The sequence below is a fragment of the Populus alba genome, chromosome 6 (assembly GCF_005239225.2).
Source record: "Populus alba chromosome 6, ASM523922v2, whole genome shotgun sequence".
Taxonomy (NCBI): Eukaryota; Viridiplantae; Streptophyta; class Magnoliopsida; order Malpighiales; family Salicaceae; genus Populus; species Populus alba.
In genome coordinates this window covers 20,242,443-20,264,022 of record NC_133289.1, presented here as the reverse complement: position 1 = coordinate 20,264,022, position 21,580 = coordinate 20,242,443, and the positions used below count along the sequence as shown (strand labels likewise).

Below are 21,580 nucleotides of genomic sequence, written 5' to 3'. Positions count from 1 at the left end.
TTCAAATATTTGTTAATTTTATTTTTTTAGGTTTGAGAGATAATATATCCTATCAGGTGGCGGCACTAGGCATTTTTTTAACTCAAAAAGTATATAAGAAAATAAAGAGAATATAATAGAAAATATAAATATAGAAAGGTGTCTAAGAGAATATGCCGAATATATAAAAATATACGATCAATTAGCTCATTTTTATTTTTATATACAACTTCTCTTGGTTCTAAGAAATTGGTTGAAAACTTCGTTGTACATGAGCAGGTACGTAGCTCAAACTCTGCCAACTCTTCGGTCCATGTCACGGATTTTTTTTAATTTTTTTTTATGTAATCTCAAGTTTCAACGCGAAATGAATGATATACCTAACTTATTGAACCGAATTAAAATAATGTGTTTTAGGCTAGTTATAAAACTTAGATCAGCCGGCTGGGTTGATTTGGGATTCAATTAATTTGAATCTAAAGTTAAAAAAGAAAAGAAAAGAAAAGAAATGATAAAGCTTGATGGCTAATACAGAGTAAAAGGTCAAAATTAAACCTTTAAATTATTGATTTTTTATCAAAATATTATAGTTTTATTTTTTTTTAATATAAAAACTAGATTGTAACTATGGTTTTAGGAGTAAAATTGCATGAAATCCCAGAAGAAGAAAAATCCCATATTTTCTATATTAAGATTGTTTTTTTTTTTGGATTTTCTTAGAACGCATTTAAAATTCTGTATACCAATTTTACTGTTAAGTTTGGAAAGAAAAAAAAAACGAGCATAGTTGGAAAAATATTTAAACACATGGCATTGCACAAGGACCGAAGAAATTTTGGTTACCTTTAAGCGGGAACTATACAAGGCAACAAGGCAAGGAAATAGCCGAGAAATGAAGGGAAGAAAAGGGTTGCGGCTTCAAAAAGGTGAAACCTTTTTATTTTGGAAAAAGCTAGTTAGATTCTTGGTGGGTTTCTTTCAATAGTGTTTGGTGACCAAAACGAGGGTTTCTCAAAGATAAAAGAAACCCTCTTTTGTCGTGAAACCTATGGAGTCTCAACTCAAATTTTAGCTTATTTATTATTATAGAGAAAAAGAAGTGAAACCATCATCAAAGATGGATTCAGGGGAAAAAAAAGAAAAGGAAAAATGGGGTCTTGATTTAAATTTATCTATACAGGAGGAGTTTTCAACTGGTTTAGGGTTTCAAGAATTTTTAGGGGAAGAGAAAGAAGCTGAAAATGACCAACTGGGTCATGATTTTGGTAGAGATAGCGATTTTAGGATAAGGGAAAGAGACTCCGTTGTTGAAACGGATGATTTTACTAGTAGTAAGAGATTGAGGTACACAATTGAAGAGAAGGGGAAGGCTAAAGTTGACTGTGGTGGTAGTCAAGTGAATCTTGATTTTGATCTTAATCTTGATTTGTGGGGATTTGAGAAAGACCCAGTTGAAGGGAAAATGGATACATGGCCATTTGAAGCAGGGTTATTGAGTTCAGGACCTGTTATGCACAATTTCTTTCCTGACAGTGTAGAGAGAAATACCCAGGTGGATAATTATGATGTTCCAAGAAAGGACAACGTTTTTGAACAAAGAAAGGAGATAGCTCTGTCAAGTGTGAGGAAGAGACAATCAAGAAGAAAGGAACAGAAGTTGATGCAGCGTGAAATCGCTAGGAATGTTGCTCCACGATTTGCACATTTAGGTCCCCAAGAGCAGATGAAGCAGCATAAAGAAAAGAAAGTTAAATTGAGAGAAGCTGATTTGGAAATGGAACCGGACTTGGATGATTCTCAAAGTCCATTTTCATTGGCACTGGAAGCAATCAAAATGCGGCAAACTGTTCGAAAAGGGTCATCAACTGGTTTCTCTGAGTCGCTCTTCAAATGGGTTCCTGCAAAAGCCAAAGATTGCGATGCTCTGAAACGCGATGTTCCTACACTTCTGGACCTCAGTTTGAATGCTCTTGCAAAAAACGCTGATGCTATTGTGTCACTTGAACATGTTCCAGATAAATTACGGCATAGACTTAGTCAGTTGGTTAGTGATTGTGGGGTAGTGGATGCTCACTTTGTTGAACTTCTTGCAAGGGGATCTCCAACTGAAATTCGTCTGAGGAATATTTCGCGGTTGACAGAAGAGGAGTTTTCCAAAATATTTAGTGTTTGTGACACCAAGGACTTGACTGTGAGTAACTCTACAGGTTCAATTTCTTTTATGCATGTATGGTATTGTAGAATCACCTCATCCTTATTGGAAGACTGGTTGTAGGTATCTTCATACCATTCTTATTTGAGATTTTTGTTTTCACATATTAATTACCACAAGGAGTTTTACTATAAACTTTACTGTCTTGCAGGAGGTTTATATGAATTGTGTGTGCTTACTTCTATTCATGATAACCATTTGAAACTACATTTCTTGTAAAGTATCATAATATTTGATTGAGTCTGCCATTTATTAAACATCAACTATTAATTGTTATATTGCTTGAAATCTGGTGGCAGGTGCTACAACTTGACCTCTGTGGACGATGCATGCCTGATTATATATTACATGGCACCTTAGCCAGGTCATCACATAGACTTCCTTCCTTAGCTACCATATCTTTGAAGGGTGCCCATCGTTTGTCAGATATTGGACTAACTCAGTTGGCTGTGTCTGCACCTGCATTACAGTCTATAAATCTGAGCCAGTGCTCCCTTCTCACATCTCAAGGCATCAGTGATTTTGTTAGCTGTTTTGAATCTACTTTGAGGGAGCTGTATATAGATGATTGTCAGAATATAGATGCGGCAATTATTTTACCTGCACTGAAGAAACTCAAGTGCCTAGAAGTGTTGTCAGTAGCAGGCATCGAGACTGTTTGTGACAATTTTGTCATTGGACTGGTCAAAGCATGTGGCATAAACATGAAAGAGCTTGGTTTCGCTAATTGCATGTACGCCTCCCTTACTTTTGACTGTATCTTACTTTCACAGATAGATAGGAGCTTCCTAACCAGCTTCTGTAATATTTTTATTGACAAGTGTGCTTTTGACTGGATGCAGGCAACTGACTGATATATCACTTCGAATTGTAGGCAAAAATTGTCCCAACTTATGTGCTCTGGATCTTTCTTACTTGCATAACTTGACAGACTCTGCATTAAAACACCTAGCCAATGGTTGCCAATCAATTAGGAGACTCAAACTTTGCCGAAATGATTTCAGGTTTTGTATCTGCAATCCCGCATCAGTTCCCAATTTCATTTGCATGTTTGTTAATTGAGTATGATTTTGTGCCTCACTTGCATGGTTAATATTGGTAGTTTTTATAACTAATGCTAGTTCTAATATTCTGAGGTTTAAGCAACATAGTTTTTTAATAATCAATTTATCATTATTTGCTTTCATACAACAACTAAGCCTCAATCCCAAACTAGTTGGGGATCATACTTGTTTTCATCATAATGACAAATGACATGAGAGTTATAGGATGTCACAATCAGTAATTGTTTTGCTTAGTTCAGAAATACCTATCACATAGTTTATATCTCATGTTAATTTTGTAACCTTGGATTTAGCCATTTGAGGACCTAAGTTTCAGCACAGTCGCCTATGAGGGGGAAACTGAGTTAGGTCCATATAACAAACAAACAGGGGAGTCTATGTTTGGTTGCGTATGCATTCAATTCTGTAGGATACAAGGTAACATGAAAACACTGTAGGACAAATCCAAAGTTTTCAGATATGAGCTAATCCTGTTGAATGGAATCAATATGAACGAATGCTAATTGAAGGTCTATTGTAGAAAACTGAAAATTAAAAGGAAAATTTTCTTTGTGACTTCATTCCATAGTGATTTTGTAGTTTGCTTTGCCAGTTGTGCTTAAGAGATATGTTTGTAAGTTTATGTGCTCTAACAGTAGGAAGTTCTACACATGACAGTGATGAAGCTATAGCTGCCTTCTTGGAAGTCTCTGGACAGTCTCTGGATGCGCTTTCAGTTAACAATATCCATAGGGTGAGACATCATTATGCCTTGCCAGATTTCTCATGTGGCATTTGTAATTTGTCTTTTCTCCCAGAAGCATGGATAAGTTGTCTTGCAATGGTATCTCATGATTACTTCATACTTTGTGTTGCTTTCTAGTTTTTCACTATGTTTTCATTCTGTCTTTTGATTTTGACTGTACTTGCAAGCTCAACCTAATGGTTTAAGCTTCATAATGTTGAAGATGTTTTCTCACGCTTGCTATTACATTTGGGATAAAAGGTACCCTCTGGAACTATTGATCAAAGTAGGATTATTAGGCACTCAAAGTCCCTGAACAAAATTGAAGAGCTAATTAGATCCTTATGTTAGTTAAATCTAGATTTTCATCCATTATTGTTAACTCAAGCATGTGAGATGCACGTGGTTTTATACCTCGATTTTTAAAATTAGATCAAATTAGAAATAATGAAAAAAATAAAGAAAAGGAAAATTGAAAAAAGGGAAAAAAATCCACTTTTTTTTCATTTATTTTCCTTCTCTTTTTCAGATTTGATCCAATTTAGAGACTGAAATACAATATCTTGTGCATCTCACATGCTTGAGTTAACAATAATTCAATGAAAACCCAAGTTTAACTAACAGAAGGAACTATTTAGGTCTTTAATTTTGTTCAAGGACTTTGAGCTCTGAATGATTTGTTTAGAGACTAATTCTACTTTGACCAATAGTTATGGGGGGTTTGACTTATCCTTATATTTGTTATATGAGTGCAAAGTAAGCACCAATGACTGGCATTGAGCGCATTGAGCTAAGAGGTGGATCCAGAAAAGCTTTTCTTATGTAATCTATATTTCTTGGGGGATTAACTTCTGCTATTATTGATTTAGGACAGTCATTAGAAATTTAGGATTATTCTGCAACTAGTATAAGACAGTTAATGCTTGAAATTCTTACAGATTTGCATTAAGAGAAATTAGGGTTTTAAATGAAGTTTAGTTTGTGTCTAAAGGGGGCTGTTTTTGGTTGAAAATAAGCTGTACAGGGTCTGTGAGCAAGGCATGCTGATGGTTCTTATGGGCTGATTTGATGAATTTCAAGATTTACAATTAAGAGTCGCACCAGGGCATTCTACAACTATGAACCTAGAACAGATTCTTTAATCGAATATCTCCCACAGAAAAGTTGCAAGCTTGAAAAGAATTTTTTTTACTAAATTCCGTTTTCTGTTCTTATAACAGGGCCTGTTTAGAGGCCTGAAAATCCTGATATGGTTAGGAAAATCCAAATACCAGTAGGGGAAAAAGACGAGAACTTCCAACTTCAAGGTAGAAAAACTTCCTACAAAAATTAGAATTCCTTTTTAGTTAACTTACTTCTGTGTAGGAGCTTAATTAAAAGCATTTATGTAGCATCAAGAATCTTCAGATCAGGATTTCGATTCATATAATTTTGAATCCAAAAAGAGGAGCCTGGCCTATCTTCAGCTTTACATCTGAATAATTTGTAACAGGTTGCTCACAACACTGCCTTATCAATTGCCAAATGTTCAAGAAATTTGGTGAGTTTGGACTTATCATGGTGCCGCAGATTAACAGATGAGGCACTAGGAATGATTGTTGATAGCTGCTTATCGCTGAAGCTGCTCAAGCTATTTGGATGCACGCAGGTATGTATACCCACTGCCAACCCAGTTTCATTTTAAGCCTTTTATTTCACCTGTGCGTAGATGTTACTGCAACTTGCTGGTTTTGGGAAGTTATGCACCCAATCTCTTCTTTATATATTCATTTGCAATCTCTGTAAATATGAAGGGTGTGCAGCGCACACTTTTTTATGTGTGCATGCATGTGGTCATGTGTTCTTCTATGTGTAAGAGAGGGAGAGGGAGAGGGAGAGGGAGAATTATGTGTGAATTTATTGTTCTGTCAAAATATGTGATTGAAGGAAAATTTGGCAGTGATCTGAAACAATTTTGGTTTTTCTAATGTCCGACCCATTATGTGCTGATGCTTGCCACAAATTGTGTTTTCCATGCTCTCCAGTTTTACATGTTATTTATCTGGATAAACATTGATGAATATTTAGAAAAGCATTTTTATCTTGGCATTTCTTGTACATTTAGTTAGCCATCCATGTGGCCAGCCTCTCCTTGACTAGTACAGATTCTACAGACAATAAAATTAACCAATCGCAAAATACATGACGGGAATGATGCTAGGGTTGTGGACTCAAGGGGTAGGCTATGGGACTGGATTGTAATTCAAAGATGCCCAAGTGCACTACAAATTATTGATTGGCGCTGTTTAGTTTCTGAGGCATACTTTATGATCTTTGTTTCTTGGTTACATTGAGAATCAGACTTGAATTGCTGTTTTTTTCATCATTTCAGGCACATGGTATTTCCTCTGAGCATAATAAGCTCTTGCATAACATCATTTCCAGCTTTTGAAATTTGGATCCCTTTCTTTTACGTCTCAGCTGGTGCTGAAGCACGTTAGCAATACAAATTAGAATGCATGGCAGTACAGTAAGTGATGTTTTGTTGCATCCTGTGCAGATTACAGAAGCATTTCTAAATGGCCACTCAAACCCCATGGTGCGAATCATTGGATGTAAAACTGGACCAGTGTTGGAGCATCTTGGTGCGCTTGAACCTCAAGAAAATCCTTTGCGATATTCTCCACTGACAAGCTTTTGCTGATCAACAACATATTATATACCACCTGGATGCTTGACTTTTCTACTTGCATCCCTGCTGTACATCAAAAACCACCCTGTTTCTTCTTCAGTAACCAGCTTTTTCTTGGCCCATGGAACACTGAAAACCAAAGCATTTATCACACCTTGATTGTCAACAAAAAAATTCCCCGAGTGTATTTAACACCGGACCTCACTTGGGCTTCCCCTTATTTATGTCGTTTTATTTGTTGGTACTGATGCAAGATGGCATGATGCCTCAGAAAATTGTATAGACAGAAGGAAAATTGAATAGTTGATATAATATTATTAAAAAGAAGAATATACTGCTTGAAGGAGTAAAATTAAGATCTTTATTAGTGAACTATTTTCTTTGCTTCAGGTAATGTGATGACAGCAAACTTGTTTCGTAGCAAATCAGTTCAGTCTGTTCACTGCTGGACAAAATATGTAACATTGTAATTATAGGTCTGCTGTCATTAAGCTTTGCATGTAATGTTCAAATGGTATGCTTAGAACTAACTGCTCTCCTAGAAAAGCCTAGGTCTTGAAAAAAAGGTGGCCAATGTTATCTAGTATGGTCGAGTCTATGCATCTAATTAATTGCAGCCAGCAAGAGTTTTACTGAAGCATCTTCAAGCCACATAACTTGTTCAACAGCGTTATTCTTTCTGTAATCTCAAAATAAGTTGTATTCAGAAGCAAATTAGTCTACTTTCCAGTCTCAAACTAGCCTTTTCCTCTAGAGAAGAGTTGGTATCATCAATTAGGCTATGCCTTATGCTAGGAATTGGATTTTGGCAAGAGGCATGTAGGTACAAAGAAGCTACTTGCAAGAAACATATATTCTACTTAAAAAATCAACAAAATTATTATTCTTTTCTCCAAATGTAGAAATTAAGACCCCACAATGCAATTCTAGTTAAAGTAGCTAGCTCTTTGAAAAGAAATGACAACAACTCACAGGAACTGCCTCCTGTAATTTATGGAAGGAAATAGTGAAAGTTTTCTCTGAATAAACTGAGAAGCTGACTTTTGTCGCCGAAGCACATCAGAGAGTTGTCAAATTGTCACAGAAGCAGCTCAAGCTCCAGTTTCATTGAATATTCCCAGTTCTTCAATGATATCCGACGCCTTACACTTCAAAACCAACGCAAGAATCACAAGTATTACCATGATACCACCAGAAGAGCCACCAACTCTGTGAATCCAATAAGGATCAAACCTGGTAAAGCTCCTGTCTAGATACAACGATAAAGCAGTGGCCAAGATCAGCACCAAGAGCAGAAGAGGTACCCAAGAAGCAAGTATGATGGATTCCTCATCAAGTTCCGATTCACTGACTGGTCTCCGATCAATAAACAGAGGTGAAACCACAGCTAGAAGGCCCAAGCCTATGGCCACAAGCTTCTCACAAGAGGAAACCCTGCTGGTCCTGCATGCAGCTATTGGCTCCATTTAGGAAACAGAATTGGGGAGAAACTACCCCCTAATTTCCTTTATGTTTAGTCCACTGAAGCTTAGCAAAGTCGGCACAGGTATCCCCAAATTGCCCCATTGATAATACCTTCGAATAATTTAATTCTTATTTGTTTCTATGATGAGTAAAGTTTGGTCCAAAACCAAATTTTTATGCATATCTAACGCCCCAAAAATGTTCAATCATGATTCTATTTTTCCATAATACATGACAGCCGGTTAGTGATCAATCAAATGATATCAGATGGTTGAGATCATCTGACAATATAGTTTACTCGTAGCATACAGATGCTTTAGAGAGAGCATAGATTACTCAAACTTTAGAACTCTGCATCTTGATCGTGGAAATGGAATATTATTTAAATTTGCAGCTAAAGTAAAATTTGGTTCGCATTGCCTTTCTCAAGGAATGTCCCTATCCAAAGCAGGAAAGAAGAAAATAGCACTCTCTTTTAACAAAGTTGTTTTCGGAGAATCCTTCCAGAAGTTCCAGGTGTTACAAGATGATCTTCTGTAGAAAATACAGTGGTGACAGCTTCTTAATGAAATTCTTTGGAGTTAGGCTGGATGGATGTAAACAAGCCAATAGAGATGGACACGATTTAAATTTGATTCTTTTTCTGCCTACATAATTGGTGGGAATCTGATGCTTTTAGCATCCTATGGTTTTTCTGCTTTTATATATATATATATGCTATCAGCATGTCAAGAAATTTCTGGATTGTGCTGCAAAATCTTTCAACATAACAAAATAAATCGAACGAGACAAACCACACAGAATCACCAGGTGAGAAGGGTGGTCGATTAATCAATACACCGTTGGTGGTGTTAGTTGTGCTTAGCCATCCAGTGACACAGTTTTCATTGACAACATAAATCAACTGTTTGGCTTTAAATGTGCCCAGCTGGAGCCTGAAGAAGTGAGATGGCTTCATGGAGGAGTTATGTGCAAGCTTATGGTTATGGGGCAACTTCAGGCTTCAGGATAAAAGATTTCAATTAACTTCATAATGGAATTGCCACTGTGTATATAATCAGACTGCCATGCTGACGAAAAGATTATATAACTGACATTAAGATACAAAAACAGATTATCCTATATTTCTGCCAGTTGATGAACATTCAAATTACTGGCCGGAAGATCACCACCCAGTATTCAGAACTCATGAAAATACACAACGTATATACTGTCAAGGGAATGACCTAATCGGAACCAGGGGAGCTCTTTGACTTGTTTCCATGGAGCCTTCTCATCCATTTCTCCTGTGCTGTAGTGAGATGAGTGAACAATGTAGGGGATGAGCGACTTCTTGGAGAAGCTCCATTTTCTGGCAGTTCAGCAGGAAGTGCAGTAGCAGTGCTCGTAAAGGCATTTAGAACCAAGAACGCTAGTATAGGAGAGAGATCCAGTGTCCCTCCTAGTGGTGGAATGATCCCACGGAATATGTTCAAGTATGGGTCACACAAAGTGCTGCATTCAAACATCAAGACTGAATCACATGCATGCATATAGATTCTAACACAACAAATTCCAGTAAGCAAATAAACGAGCAATTATCAAGCTTTTCATCACCACTGAAGCAGAAAGTTGCCCAAGCCGAAAGTGATATGACATCGATCCATTTTGGCATGGCAACAGATTCATTATCAAACATATTAGGTTAGACTAGGCGATTTATTTTCACCAAAGTTGACATCTTCTAGCCATATCAAAACTCAAATCAAGTAATTTCGGCAAGTCTAAGAATGTTGTAACAATTGGATTCTAAACACCAAGTGTAAAATTAAGAAAAAATAAGTTAATTTACATAGATGGGGTGGATGTACCTTAGGGGGCTAACGATAGCAGGAGGAGAGTTGGGAAACCAGGTCAAAACAAGCCTTACAACCAACAAAGTGTTGTATATATTCAAGAAATTAATGATCCCATTAGCCACCACTAGCCCTGCCACTGAATCACCAGGTAGGACAGCAGCAAAGTTGTGATTTGACAGATAGTTGTTCATATTCCTGCTGCAGTACTCCCTCCTGCATTGAATCTAAAATAAAAAAAGAACAACTCCAGTAAAAACAAATTATTTAAGCAATATAATATTACATTGAGAGACAGATACTAACCCGGGTCATATGCTGGTTAAAATCAGTTACAATGTTTTTGAGAATAGGATTTCGAGAGGCAAAGGAATGGAGGAATCTCAAGCATTTGTCAGCTGCTGAAGTGATTGAATTATGAAGCTCACCCATGAAAATACTTGGATTTTGCTTGATTGGGGGTCTGAGAAATAATGGGTTTTGAAGGATTGAAGAAGAGAGTAACACCATGGAGTTTGGAGCAAAAATTGGTGCTTGGCATTTTGAATTTGTTTTCTCTAAACAATTCTCGTTCAAAGGAGCCATTTTTATTTATTTAGTTAAAGAGAAGGTGGGAGGAGAGGAAGACAGGAGCTCAGAGATAGAGAAGCAGATGGATAACGTACAAGGATTTGTTTATTTACTAGACTAGATTCGATGCTGATATTTGTATCTCCCACGTGGTAAGCTTTCATTCGCTCCCCCACTACAATCTCCTCATGCTAATGCCCTTGCTTATTTTCTCACATATTTCATCGAAATACTAGTTACCAGTGGCATCTACTCATGTTTTTTTTTTTAAATAGTTTTTTTAATTTTAATATATTGATATAAAAAATAATTTTTAAAAAAATATAGTATTTTAATTTATTTTTAAATAAAAATTACTTTGGAAAATAATTTTTACTAAATTTCAAACACAATCATTAAATAAAAAGAAAAATACTAAGATGAAAAGAAATACTAACGTGATATATTTTTACAAATGAGTTATGAATTTTATTTTTCATTTATATTTTTTTTTTATTTAATGTATATTATATAAAATAATTAATAAACTATCACTAATTATTTGTTGTGTATCATAATTTTTTTTCTCTGAACATGTTAAATTATAATGGATAAAATTTGAACAGTAAGAGGAGTATAATTCAATTTGGTTAGATTAAAGTCAGATGTAGAGGTAGAATAGATTATTGGCCCGCAGCATGGGGCAAATTTTATTTTAATGCAAAAAATATATACAAGTATTGTTAACATGTTTTTTTAGTGGAAAAAATATTTAAATTATGTTGGAGCTGACTTAAGGTGACTCACTTAAATTGATGAGTTTAAAAACAACTTGAAATATTAATAAAAATATAATTTGAGTAAAAAATTAAGATAATATTTTTTAAATATTGAAACAACAACATATTAAATCAATCTCAGTCAACCTGCGTTAACTTGTTAAATATGTAATCCGAATCATGAGATCAAAATAACCTCATAAAAAATAAATTAAATCAATTACAAAGCCTAAACATCAATAAATTTAATATTAAAAAAAACCTAAAAATAAAAAACAAAGCATTGTTTCAGGGAAAAATGCTTTGTGAGAAGGTAAGCCTTTTTTAGTTTTTACCTATAAGATGGTCATCCACCCAACACTTATACCTGATTTTTTTTTAAATGATGAATTTATAATTTTGTTTTTCAATATAACACATACATTTTCATTTTATAATTTAAGTTTAGATTGTATTTATGATTTTATGATTCATATACTAAAATGTAGTTTATGTTTTAAGCTTAGATATTACTAGATAATTGATTTGCATCACGTTGCTGGTTGGATCAATTTTTCTAATGTAAAAAAAAAATAGTTGTCACTAATGTTTATTCTAGTAGAAAAAAAATTCAAATCATACGGGGACTAATTTGATGTGACTCGATTGACTTGGCAAGTCCAAAGGTAAGCCGGATAACTGGTAAAAACATTGTTTTGCTTAAAATAAATATATAAGATGAGATTTTTTATAAATATTAAAATGAAAACATATTGAATTGATCAAAGTTAACCTGGTTTAACCTGCCAATATGCATGTCAAGTTATGAGATCATAATAACCTTTTATAAAATAAATCAAAACAAATTATGAGGCCCAATTTCTAATAAACTCAATGTTGAAGAATGAAATTGAAAAAAATACAATTAAAAAAGGACATAGAAACAATAACCCGGGTCAACCTGAGTTGACGTATTAAACTTGCGACTCAGGTCATGAAATAAAAAAAAAAAACCCAATAGAAAAAAAAATTAAAATAAATTATAAAACTCAATTCTTAATTAACTCAGTATTAAAAGATGAAATTAAAAAAATATTAATTAAAAAAATATCATGAAAAAACAACAACGAGGAATCAATCTAAGTTAACTCACTAAACCCATGATTAAGGTCATGAGATGTGGATAACCTCATAGAAAGTCAACTGAAACAAATCAAAAAAGCTTAATTCTTAATAAACTCAATGCTTAAAAGATGAGATTGGGTGAAAAACGTTAATTAGAAAAGAATGAAAAAAAACTCGAACTAACTTTTTAAATCTGCAATCTAAGTTATAAGATTGAGATATGAAGCTTAATCCCTGTTAAACCCAATGTTAAATGATAGAATTAAAATTCAAAAACCAATTAAAAAACAACTTGAGTCAGCCCGAGTTAATCTGTTAAACCTGTGACTCGAGTCATGGACTAGAATAATCTCATGAAAAACAAACCAAAACATATCACGAAGCCCAATTCACAATTAACCAGGTGAAATTTTGAAAATAAGTAATTATCTAGTAGGTGGCTCAATGGTAAGAGCCCGAGACCAAGGGATTTGCTTCCCCTGTAGTCTTAGGTTCAAGCCCTGAGATTGCTAATATTGATAGCCACTAGAGGCTTACCTAGTTGTTAACTTCAGGGTCTGTGAGGGTTAGTTAAGGTGCACACAAGCTGACTTAAACATCCTACGTGAATAAAAAAATAAAAAACAAGTCAACCAGGAAAAGGGATAAACGACTTGAGTCTGCCAAGTTAACTTCTCAAGCTCGTGGTTTGAATCACGAGACTATAATAGTCTTATAAGAAAAAAAATTAAAAAAATTATGAAACTTGATCCCTAATAAGCATAACGTTAAAAAATATATTTGAAATTGAAAGAAAAAAAATTGAAAAGGAAAAAAATCCCTTTCTCTTTTAGCTTTTTATTAACCTGCTAAATTCATGACTTGAGACATAAGACGTGGATAACCTTAAAGAAAAAAACCGAAATAAATCATGAAATTTAATTTTTGATCTACTAAATATTGAAAAATAAAATTGAAAAAACAAGTCAATTAGGATGAAAAAAAAATACTTGAGTTAACAGAGTTAACTTGTCAAACTTGTGGTTCGGGTTATGAGACTGAGATACCTTATAAAAAGTAAATTAAAAAAAAAAGTTTAATTCTTAATAAATCTAATAAATTTAATGTTGGAGGATGAAATTAAAAAAAATAGATTAGAAAATAAAATTAAAACAAAAATATTATAATGAATAATGTTGTATAAGGAGAGATAAAATAAAATTACCTCTATTTGTAGTATTTTATTAATTTTTATAAAATTATATTTTCTTACAATGAATTGGTGGGGGTATTGATAGATATTAGCTAGGTGAAAAAAGTTTTTCACTGTTTCGATCTAATTAAAAGTGAAGACTAGTGATGAATTTTTTTTTTATAAAATCCTGGCGCTCGCGCTAAAGGCCAAATTGATAACAATCATCGCACGTGCCAAGACACTATTCGCCCACGATTACCTATCGACGGTCTCCTCTTCTTGACCACCTCCGTTAACCACCATCAAAGCAATCTCTCTCTGTGTTGTCTCCTCCACAGTTTCTCTCTCTAAAACTTTATTTTATATCTCAAAATGGTTAACAATTTGCTTCTCGTCGTCTCTCCGAACCCGAAGCTCTCCTTCGGTTTTGACCACGTTGATTTCAGTGCTGGCATCTCTAAACGGCCGCGTGGCTCTCCGGCCACGTGCGATCCCTAACTTCACCCTCTCTAGCTCTCTCCAAACCGAAACTAACCTTCAAAACGCTGCGTTTCAAGCTCCGAACAAGAAAAACAATTCGCCGATTCTCCTTGATGTAACCGAAATGATGTGCGGCGCGTGTGTTTCGCGCGTCAAATCGGTACTCTCCGCAGACGAGAGAGTTGAATCCGCCGTGGTCAACATGCTGACCGAGACAGGGGCGGTGAAGTTGAAACCGGAGGCGTTGCTGGAGGGAGAAATGTCGGGGAGTGTTGCAGAGAGTTTGGCGAAGAGATTGAGTGAGTGCGGATTTGAAGCGAAGAAGAGGGTATCGGGTAGTGGAGTAGCAGAAAACGTAAAAATGTGGGAAGATATGATTAAAAAGAAGGAGTTGATCGTTAAGAGTAGGAATAGTGTGCTTTTTGCTTGGACTTTGGTTGCTTTGTGTTGTGGATCTCATGCTTTTCATATTTTGCACTCTCTCGGGATTCACGCTGGTCATGGTAATCATACGAACACTCTAACATGCATGCAATGCACACACGATAACGCAATGTAATGCATTCATTTCAATCATAATCCCTGACTCGTGCTACTTTCAAGATGTCAAGTGAAGATGATGTAAGTTGAAAATTGAAATTTTTGTGACTTGCTTATATGTGGTTTTTGATGTAGGTTCGTTTCGGAGGTGCTGCATAGTTCGTATGTGAAGGGAGGCTTAGCTTTGGGAGCTCTTGGACCAGGATGAGGTACTTGGTTGCCTTGGCAGTATCACTTATCTCAAGCTTGTTAGATTTATATATCACCTGCATAGGAATGAGCCAGAATTCACTTGATCATGCATACTCTGTTATTTTTTATTTGGTACCAATCGTGCAATCTGGTAAAGTTTTGTTGTTTATGAAATTTGGGTCACTGCTTAACATTCTTGTTATAAAATATAGCTCGGATATTACTAGTCAAAGAGAAATTTATTTCACATTAAAAAGATAAGAGGTTTTGTTGTAATTTATAATGCAAGGACACTAAATCAATAGATTTGGATGTTGAAAGGAAGATTTGGAGGGAAAACTAAAATTGATATATGTATATATATAATGGCACTTGGTACTTTAATTTAAGTTAATTAATTAATTTTCAGAGTTAATTAATTATGCATGACATCTCTTGTGAAGTTGTTTAATTAATTTGAAGGTAAAAGTGTGTCTTTAAACTTTACAGACATATTGGTTTAAAAGAGTGTTATTTTCTTTATAAATTGACAAAAATTTATTAGAAAACAATCTTCTTCTCTCCCTAATTTTTCTCTACAAACTCTATGTTTATGTTTATACCAGAAACAAAATAAAGAAGTTGTTTATAAGTTTAATATTTTACTATATCCTGAAGATATATTGCTTTAACCATGCAACAAATATAGTGGAGGCAATTAATATTTTAAAAATAATGATCTTTATGCCTCAAAACCTGTCTACTATACCCACTGACATTACAATTCTTGCTAACTGACTATCGTATTTCTTCTTTCAAATTAGAATGTGTTGATATTTTACTGGTATGCTACAACTAACAAGTGTAATTGACTCCCTAATGTTGAGACTAGCAATCACAATTCTGATAAAATCTTTTGCAGACTTGCTTGTTGATGGTCTAAGGGCGTTCAAGAAGGGATCACCTCTTGTTGATGGTCAGCTGGAACAATAAACTGGGTATGATTATATTTTTAAATTGCAATGTATCCCATCACTGTTTATATTTGCAATCTGGGTGGCACTTTTTGTATTGATGCATTTATTTCCTTCGGATGATTGGGATTAGCCTTGTGGGTTATCACAGTAAATATAACGTGGAGCTCCAAAGTTGTCTCATAAAATTGTGTTGCTAATTTATGTCAATATCTCAGGCTAAAGTTACTCTTTTGAACATGGAATATAAAATCCTGTTCATTTGTGTTTTTGTAGCCCTTTCCTTTTATGTTTTGTTATTGCATTGCTGACAATCAGCATTTCTTAAAAAATGTTTCAGGATGGTCCTTTAAGGATAGAGGCATTGTCTTTTGGCTCCGACTCAACAATATCTAGTATCATTTGTATGGTATTTTCACTGTTCCTTTTTTTTTTTTTTTCATTTGTCTCCCTCTTGTTAAAAGAATAAAAAGCAAATAATACAGATGGATAAACGGATTTGCTTTTATTTTTTTGTTACTTCATAGTAACTCAATGTGTGACCCTAAACAAGATTCCCATGATATTTTTTGGAATGGTTCATGTACATTTTGAAAATGAGCTGCTTATTATATACTGAGTGCAGATGCAGGTATTGGTGATATAGATAAAAAGGGAAAGAATTAAACTTTTGTAGGTGTAGAAAAATGTGTAGCCTGTCTATGGTACCCATCACCAATTGTTTTTTGCATACTTGTGCTTTGAGTATGCAACAAAGTAAATTCAATTAATAATGGAGTTCAGTATGTATGTGTTTTAGCCCGAATAAATAAATAAATAAAAGGATGCAGATCCATGAAGCTGATCTCAACTAGTTTGGTATTGAGGCTTGACCTGAATGGAGTTGATTACTAGACAGTAATGCAAAGTAGAGCGAGAAAGTAGTTCAATTTTTTAGTCTTGATCAGTCTTCTTAAACATAAAACCATGGATTCAGACTTTATGATAATGACATGCATGAAATGTTAAAATGATTCTTTCGAGTCTTGTGCTATCAACTTGTTACATTTGCGTGAGCAGCTCCAAGGTCTGCCTTCAGCTTTATTGGCTGTATGAAAGTTCACCTCTAGATGAATGCTGCTCACCGTTTTATTGTATTTGGGAATTATAATCTGACAGTAGCTTCAAACTTTTTTTACAATTGTTAAAGCTTTATGGTGTAATTTCAGGTTGAGGATGCTCAAGGCAATGAGGTGCCTATACAAAGGCTTGCAGATTCAATAGCTGGACCTTTTGTTTATAGTGTAATGACTATATCTGCAGTAACTTTTTCATTTTGGTAGGGTTTGTTTCCCACCTTTTATAGCACCTGTTATTTTCGGCTTGTTGGAATCTAGGATGCAACATGGTTGGTGATAGCGATGTTATTGATTTATCAAACTCAACAATGGCATAACACAGCACATTCTTTGTTGGGTATCGTGTTTACCTAGCTAAGAGACCTTGTTCCCTTTATTTATACCACACAAATCCATATTTTCGTTTTTCTCATTAGCTAGATCACTAAATTTAGATTGCTTGCATTATTGATTTCCATTTATCAGAGCTAGCCTTGAACTTGATGCAGATAACTCATGTTTCGGTCTGACAGGAGTGGGGAGTGATTTTAATCAGTCATGAACTTATGTCTTAATTTGATTTTTTCATTGCTTCTTGTTTGAATAATATCGTTTAGTTCTCGCTAAAGCATTGGGTTTAAGTTGTTGTCATTATAAATTCATAGACTTATCCTTCTTGATTCTTACACTTCGTTGCATGCACATTCAGGTATTACACTGGTTCACATTTTTTTCCTGATGTTTTGCTCAATGATATTGCTGGACCGGATGGAGATCCTTTGCTGTTGAGCTTGAAACTTTCCGTGGATGTTTTGGTGAGTGGACTTGCCTCCTAGTGAATATGAATTTATTCCCCAACCTAACCATGATGAACTATCTAACTGAGTTTGAAGCTGTATATACAATTTCCTTATATTTCTTGACTGTAACATTCATTTTCATTCCAGATAGTTTCCTGCCCATGTGCACTGGGACTCGCCACACCCACTGCAATCCTAGTTGGAACATCGCTTCGTATGTTTCAAGTTTAATAACCTGTATACAAAGTCACTTCTAATGTAGTGGTAACTTGCCATTATGAGATTGTAGTTTCTCCATTTTAATGATAATAGAAGCAAAGTCTCATATCTTCCTTTTAATGGTCATTGTTCTTTTTAGAAACGCCAAGTCCCTTTTCTTTTGAAAACATTAGGAGCAAAGCAGGGACTTCTAATAAGAGGAGGGGATGTATTGGAACGCTTAGCAAGCATTAATTATGTTGCCCTAGATAAGCTTATTTCTACATTTAATAGAACTATGCTCTCTTTCTCTGTCAACAGACACATTACACACTGCACACGTGAATTGAGATTGACATAGGAAATAAATCATGAGGTTGTTGCATTTGACTCTTGATCATCGAGAACCTTCACATTCCATCCTTGCCCATTTTCCAATTTTCAGACCGGAACCCTTACTGAAGGAAAACCTGCTGTTTCTGCTGTGTCCTCCATCTCTTACGAAGAATCAGAAATTCTTCAAATGGCAGATGCGGTAGAGAAAACAGCATTGCATCCAATTGCAAGGGCTATTGTAAATAAAGCAGAATCATTGAAATTGACTATCCCGGTAACAAGAGGGCAATTGACAGAACCAGGTTTTGGAACCTTGGCTGAGGTAGATGGAAGTTTGGTTGCAGTAGGTTCTTTGGATTGGGTTCAGGAACGATTCCAGAGAAGGACAGGCATGTCTGATCTAAAGGATCTGGAAACTGAAGTGATGTATCAGTCATCAGAAGGGATGTCATCATCAAGCTATTCAAAAACAGTTGTCTATGTTGGACGTGAAGGGGAAGGCATTATTGGTGCTGTTGCGATATCTAACGGTTTGTGCCATGATGCTGAATCTACTGTAATTAGGTAAATTTCTTTCTCAAATGACAATTCTGAGTGAATTTTGTTGCAAGATGCTATGACAGCTTTCCTTTTTTCTTAACATGTGTACCAGGATTCGGGTTTTGTAAATATAAGTTCCAATTTTATTTCTCTTTTCCATGACTAGCAGACTTGTCCTCAGTATCTCCAACTAGAATTAGTGAAATGGTTGTTGTTATTTCCTGATCGTTGTTTGGTAAATACTTTGTTTTCTAAAATCCAAACAGAAGCATTGCTTTGAAATCTTCAAGACAATCTTAGTGATGCACAATGCACCTGATGTTTTTCTTTTGCCTTTGTCAATGGTCAGTCAGTGACAATATTGGCCGACCACTAAAGAAATTCTAGAGTATTCCCTGGATCTTGAATCATGATAGGAGCTTCGACACAAGCTTAGCAAGGGATTTTTACTTCAGTACTTTATCCTAATTATTAGGTTTGCAGAACTTGGATGATAACTAACAAGCTGTGTGGATACTGAATACAAATCAATTTACTATCCTTGCATCATGCGTAACGACTTAAAATCTTCTACTTGCCATCTAAGCACATGGTTTGCTGCTTCATTATCTTCTTTGTTTTGCTCTGATAGGTAGGCTCCAGCATAACGGTTATCAACATGGTCCCTCTTATCAGGAGACAGAGAAGCAGTTGCAACCATAGCAAAGAGGGGTTGGAATAGGTAGTGAGTTTATCAATGCATCCTTGAATCCAAGGCAAAAATATAAAGCTATAACAAGTCTTCAAGCAGCAGGGCGGGCATCGGGTTGCAATGGTAGCCTCTCTCTAGTGCTTCCAGAATTTTATTTTGACCTTGACAAAACAATATCACAGCAATCATCTCATCTGGTTAAGAAATCTGGTCATTCTTTTCAGTGAAATATTGCATGCAGCCGAAGTTAATTGGAGGAGAGAGTTTTTGAAATATTTTCACTGAAGAAATGCTGTTGCAACTGATTTTTCTATATGGGAATTAGTGTGAATTCTCCATGCATTTAAATCTAACTGCTATGGATGCTACAAATATTGTTCTGCAGTGGTTTTTTTAATTTTCGCAGTCAAACCATACTGTAAACACAAGATTAGAAGTGTAAAATATGATGCCTATTCTGTCAACACATTGAAGTTAAAATTATGACTGGTGGAAACCATACACAGCTGACTGTTAGGTTTTTGAAGGTAGGTGATGGGATAAATGATGCACCTTCTTTGGCTCTTGCCGATGTTGGGATTGCCATCCAGAATGAAGCTCAAGAAAATGCTGCATCTGATGTTGCATCCATTGTACTTCTTGGCAACAGGCTTTCACAGGTAAGATTTGCTTTTCTGATAAAATTTCGTAAACTAATCTCTTTTTGTTGATGAATGATGAATCCTGAAATTTCATTTCCCTGTGTATTATGATTCATATTACTCATAGGCATTATTTGTCGCCAAGAGTATCAAGGCGATACCAACTTCATCATCCCATTTTATTTTTCAGTTACAAGAGGGGGAATGGGTGTTGTTGAGCCACGAAGCTTCTTGGCACTTCATCATTTAATCCATTATTAATGGCATTGAATTTTGAGAATGTTGATGTGGTCCTTGTCCAACAATTAAAAATGAGATTTGTCTTTCTGGAAATTGAAAAAAGAAGAAATGAGATTGTATTTTTCAGGCATGAAATTTCTACCCATTGGTGATACTACTGGGATTTTCAATCATAACTACTAGTGAGTAGAACCAAGATAAAAACCTCGTGGATGGTTCTGATATATGTCATGACAGGTCATAGATGCCCTGGATCTTTCACGAGCAACAATGGCCAAGGTGTACCAAAATTTATCATGGGCAATTCCGTATAACGTTGTCGTCATTCCTATTGCAGCTGGAGTACTGCTTCCCCAATACGATTTTGACATGACTCCTTCACTTTCAGGTGAGTAAAGTTACTTTGCTCATTCCATAACTGAGAAAAATCCTTAAACTGAATGAAAACAAAGGCCATGGATCGGATCGTAATTTGAGCAAGCAAGTCTTTGACTCATCATTGCTCATGGATCCTATCCCAGAAAATTTCCTTTCCGTGTTTACGGAGCAACTATTGATGTTTGGTTTGGCAGGTGGACTGATGGCTTTGAGCTCGGTATCTGTTGTGACCAACTCATTGCCTCTACAGCTCCATAGGTCTGAAACTGGGAGGAACAGATAGAGAGCTAATATGCCTACGTTTCAACTTGCTTACGAGATGGCCTGTATAAATAATAGCGAGGTAATCCAAAGACCCAGGTAGTGGAATAAAAATGAGCAATGCCTCTGTGTGCTCGTGTTAATTCCACAGTGCAAGCATGGGATACTTTTCCAGTACTGGGCGAGCCGACATTTTCAACTCTTTCTCCCACCCAGGACTCCCGCCTGTTTGTCTTTTATTTCCTTCACGTCACGCAAGTAAAACTAGATGTTCCATGCTTCACATAGTTGATAACTTGAAATTTATGAGATCAAACACTTGACCATAAATTTGCATGATAAAAAAAATAGGCTAAACCCATTATCCACTTCCAGTTTTTTTCCCGGATTAGTTAAAATAGCATCTCTATTGTCAATTCAATCATGTATTTTCAAATTCAACCAAAATTAAGTATAATCTCTTAAAATTGAAAATATATCTCAACGTGCTGAGTAATTTTCTTTGCCACTTGAGTGATTATCACAATTGTTTCTTTTATTTTTGTCAGTGTCATACTCACTCGCACCATCCACACCCTTCTCATTGAGTAAACTCTCCGGTTTGGCAAGATAGAGGGTCAGTCAGCTGAAATAAAAAATACAAGAACTCGATTGAATGATAAAAGTGGAGGTTTTTCC

At 35.3% G+C, this 21,580-nt stretch overlaps 4 protein-coding genes across 4 annotated transcripts; 2 read left to right on the top strand and 2 right to left on the bottom strand.

Moving 5' to 3' along the window:
• Positions 1-831: 831 nt before the first annotated feature.
• Positions 832-7,010, top strand: LOC118030583 (DNA repair protein rhp7). The gene is made up of 6 exons (XM_035034752.2): positions 832-2,170; positions 2,491-2,924; positions 3,034-3,195; positions 3,913-3,988; positions 5,472-5,627; positions 6,519-7,010. Exons 1-6 carry the CDS (start codon positions 1,097-1,099, stop codon positions 6,660-6,662), a joined length of 2,046 nt encoding a protein of 681 aa, XP_034890643.1. The 5' UTR covers positions 832-1,096; the 3' UTR covers positions 6,663-7,010.
• Positions 7,011-7,485: 475 nt separating this feature from the next.
• LOC118030585 (uncharacterized) lies at positions 7,486-8,569 on the bottom strand. The gene has a single exon (XM_035034755.2). The coding sequence runs from the start codon at positions 8,114-8,116 to the stop codon at positions 7,742-7,744; it is 375 nt and encodes a 124-aa protein (XP_034890646.1). The 5' UTR covers positions 8,117-8,569; the 3' UTR covers positions 7,486-7,741.
• Positions 8,570-9,185: 616 nt separating this feature from the next.
• LOC118030584 (ylmG homolog protein 2, chloroplastic) lies at positions 9,186-10,618 on the bottom strand. The gene is made up of 3 exons (XM_035034754.2): positions 10,256-10,618; positions 9,965-10,176; positions 9,186-9,608 (listed from the first exon to the last, which is right to left on the bottom strand). The coding sequence occupies exons 1-3, from the start codon at positions 10,532-10,534 to the stop codon at positions 9,341-9,343; spliced, it is 759 nt and encodes a 252-aa protein (XP_034890645.1). The 5' UTR covers positions 10,535-10,618; the 3' UTR covers positions 9,186-9,340.
• A 3,147-nt stretch (positions 10,619-13,765) lies between these two features.
• LOC118030871 (copper-transporting ATPase PAA2, chloroplastic) lies at positions 13,766-21,284 on the top strand. The gene is given in 13 exon segments (XM_073409880.1): positions 13,766-14,019; positions 14,021-14,538; positions 15,728-15,744; positions 16,061-16,129; positions 16,929-17,038; positions 17,527-17,632; positions 17,765-17,831; positions 18,214-18,715; positions 19,327-19,486; positions 19,488-19,505; positions 19,910-20,041; positions 20,501-20,651; positions 20,836-21,284. Coding segments are annotated over 13 exon segments (2,031 nt in total). The 5' UTR covers positions 13,766-13,927; the 3' UTR covers positions 20,925-21,284.
• Positions 21,285-21,580: the final 296 nt, after the last annotated feature.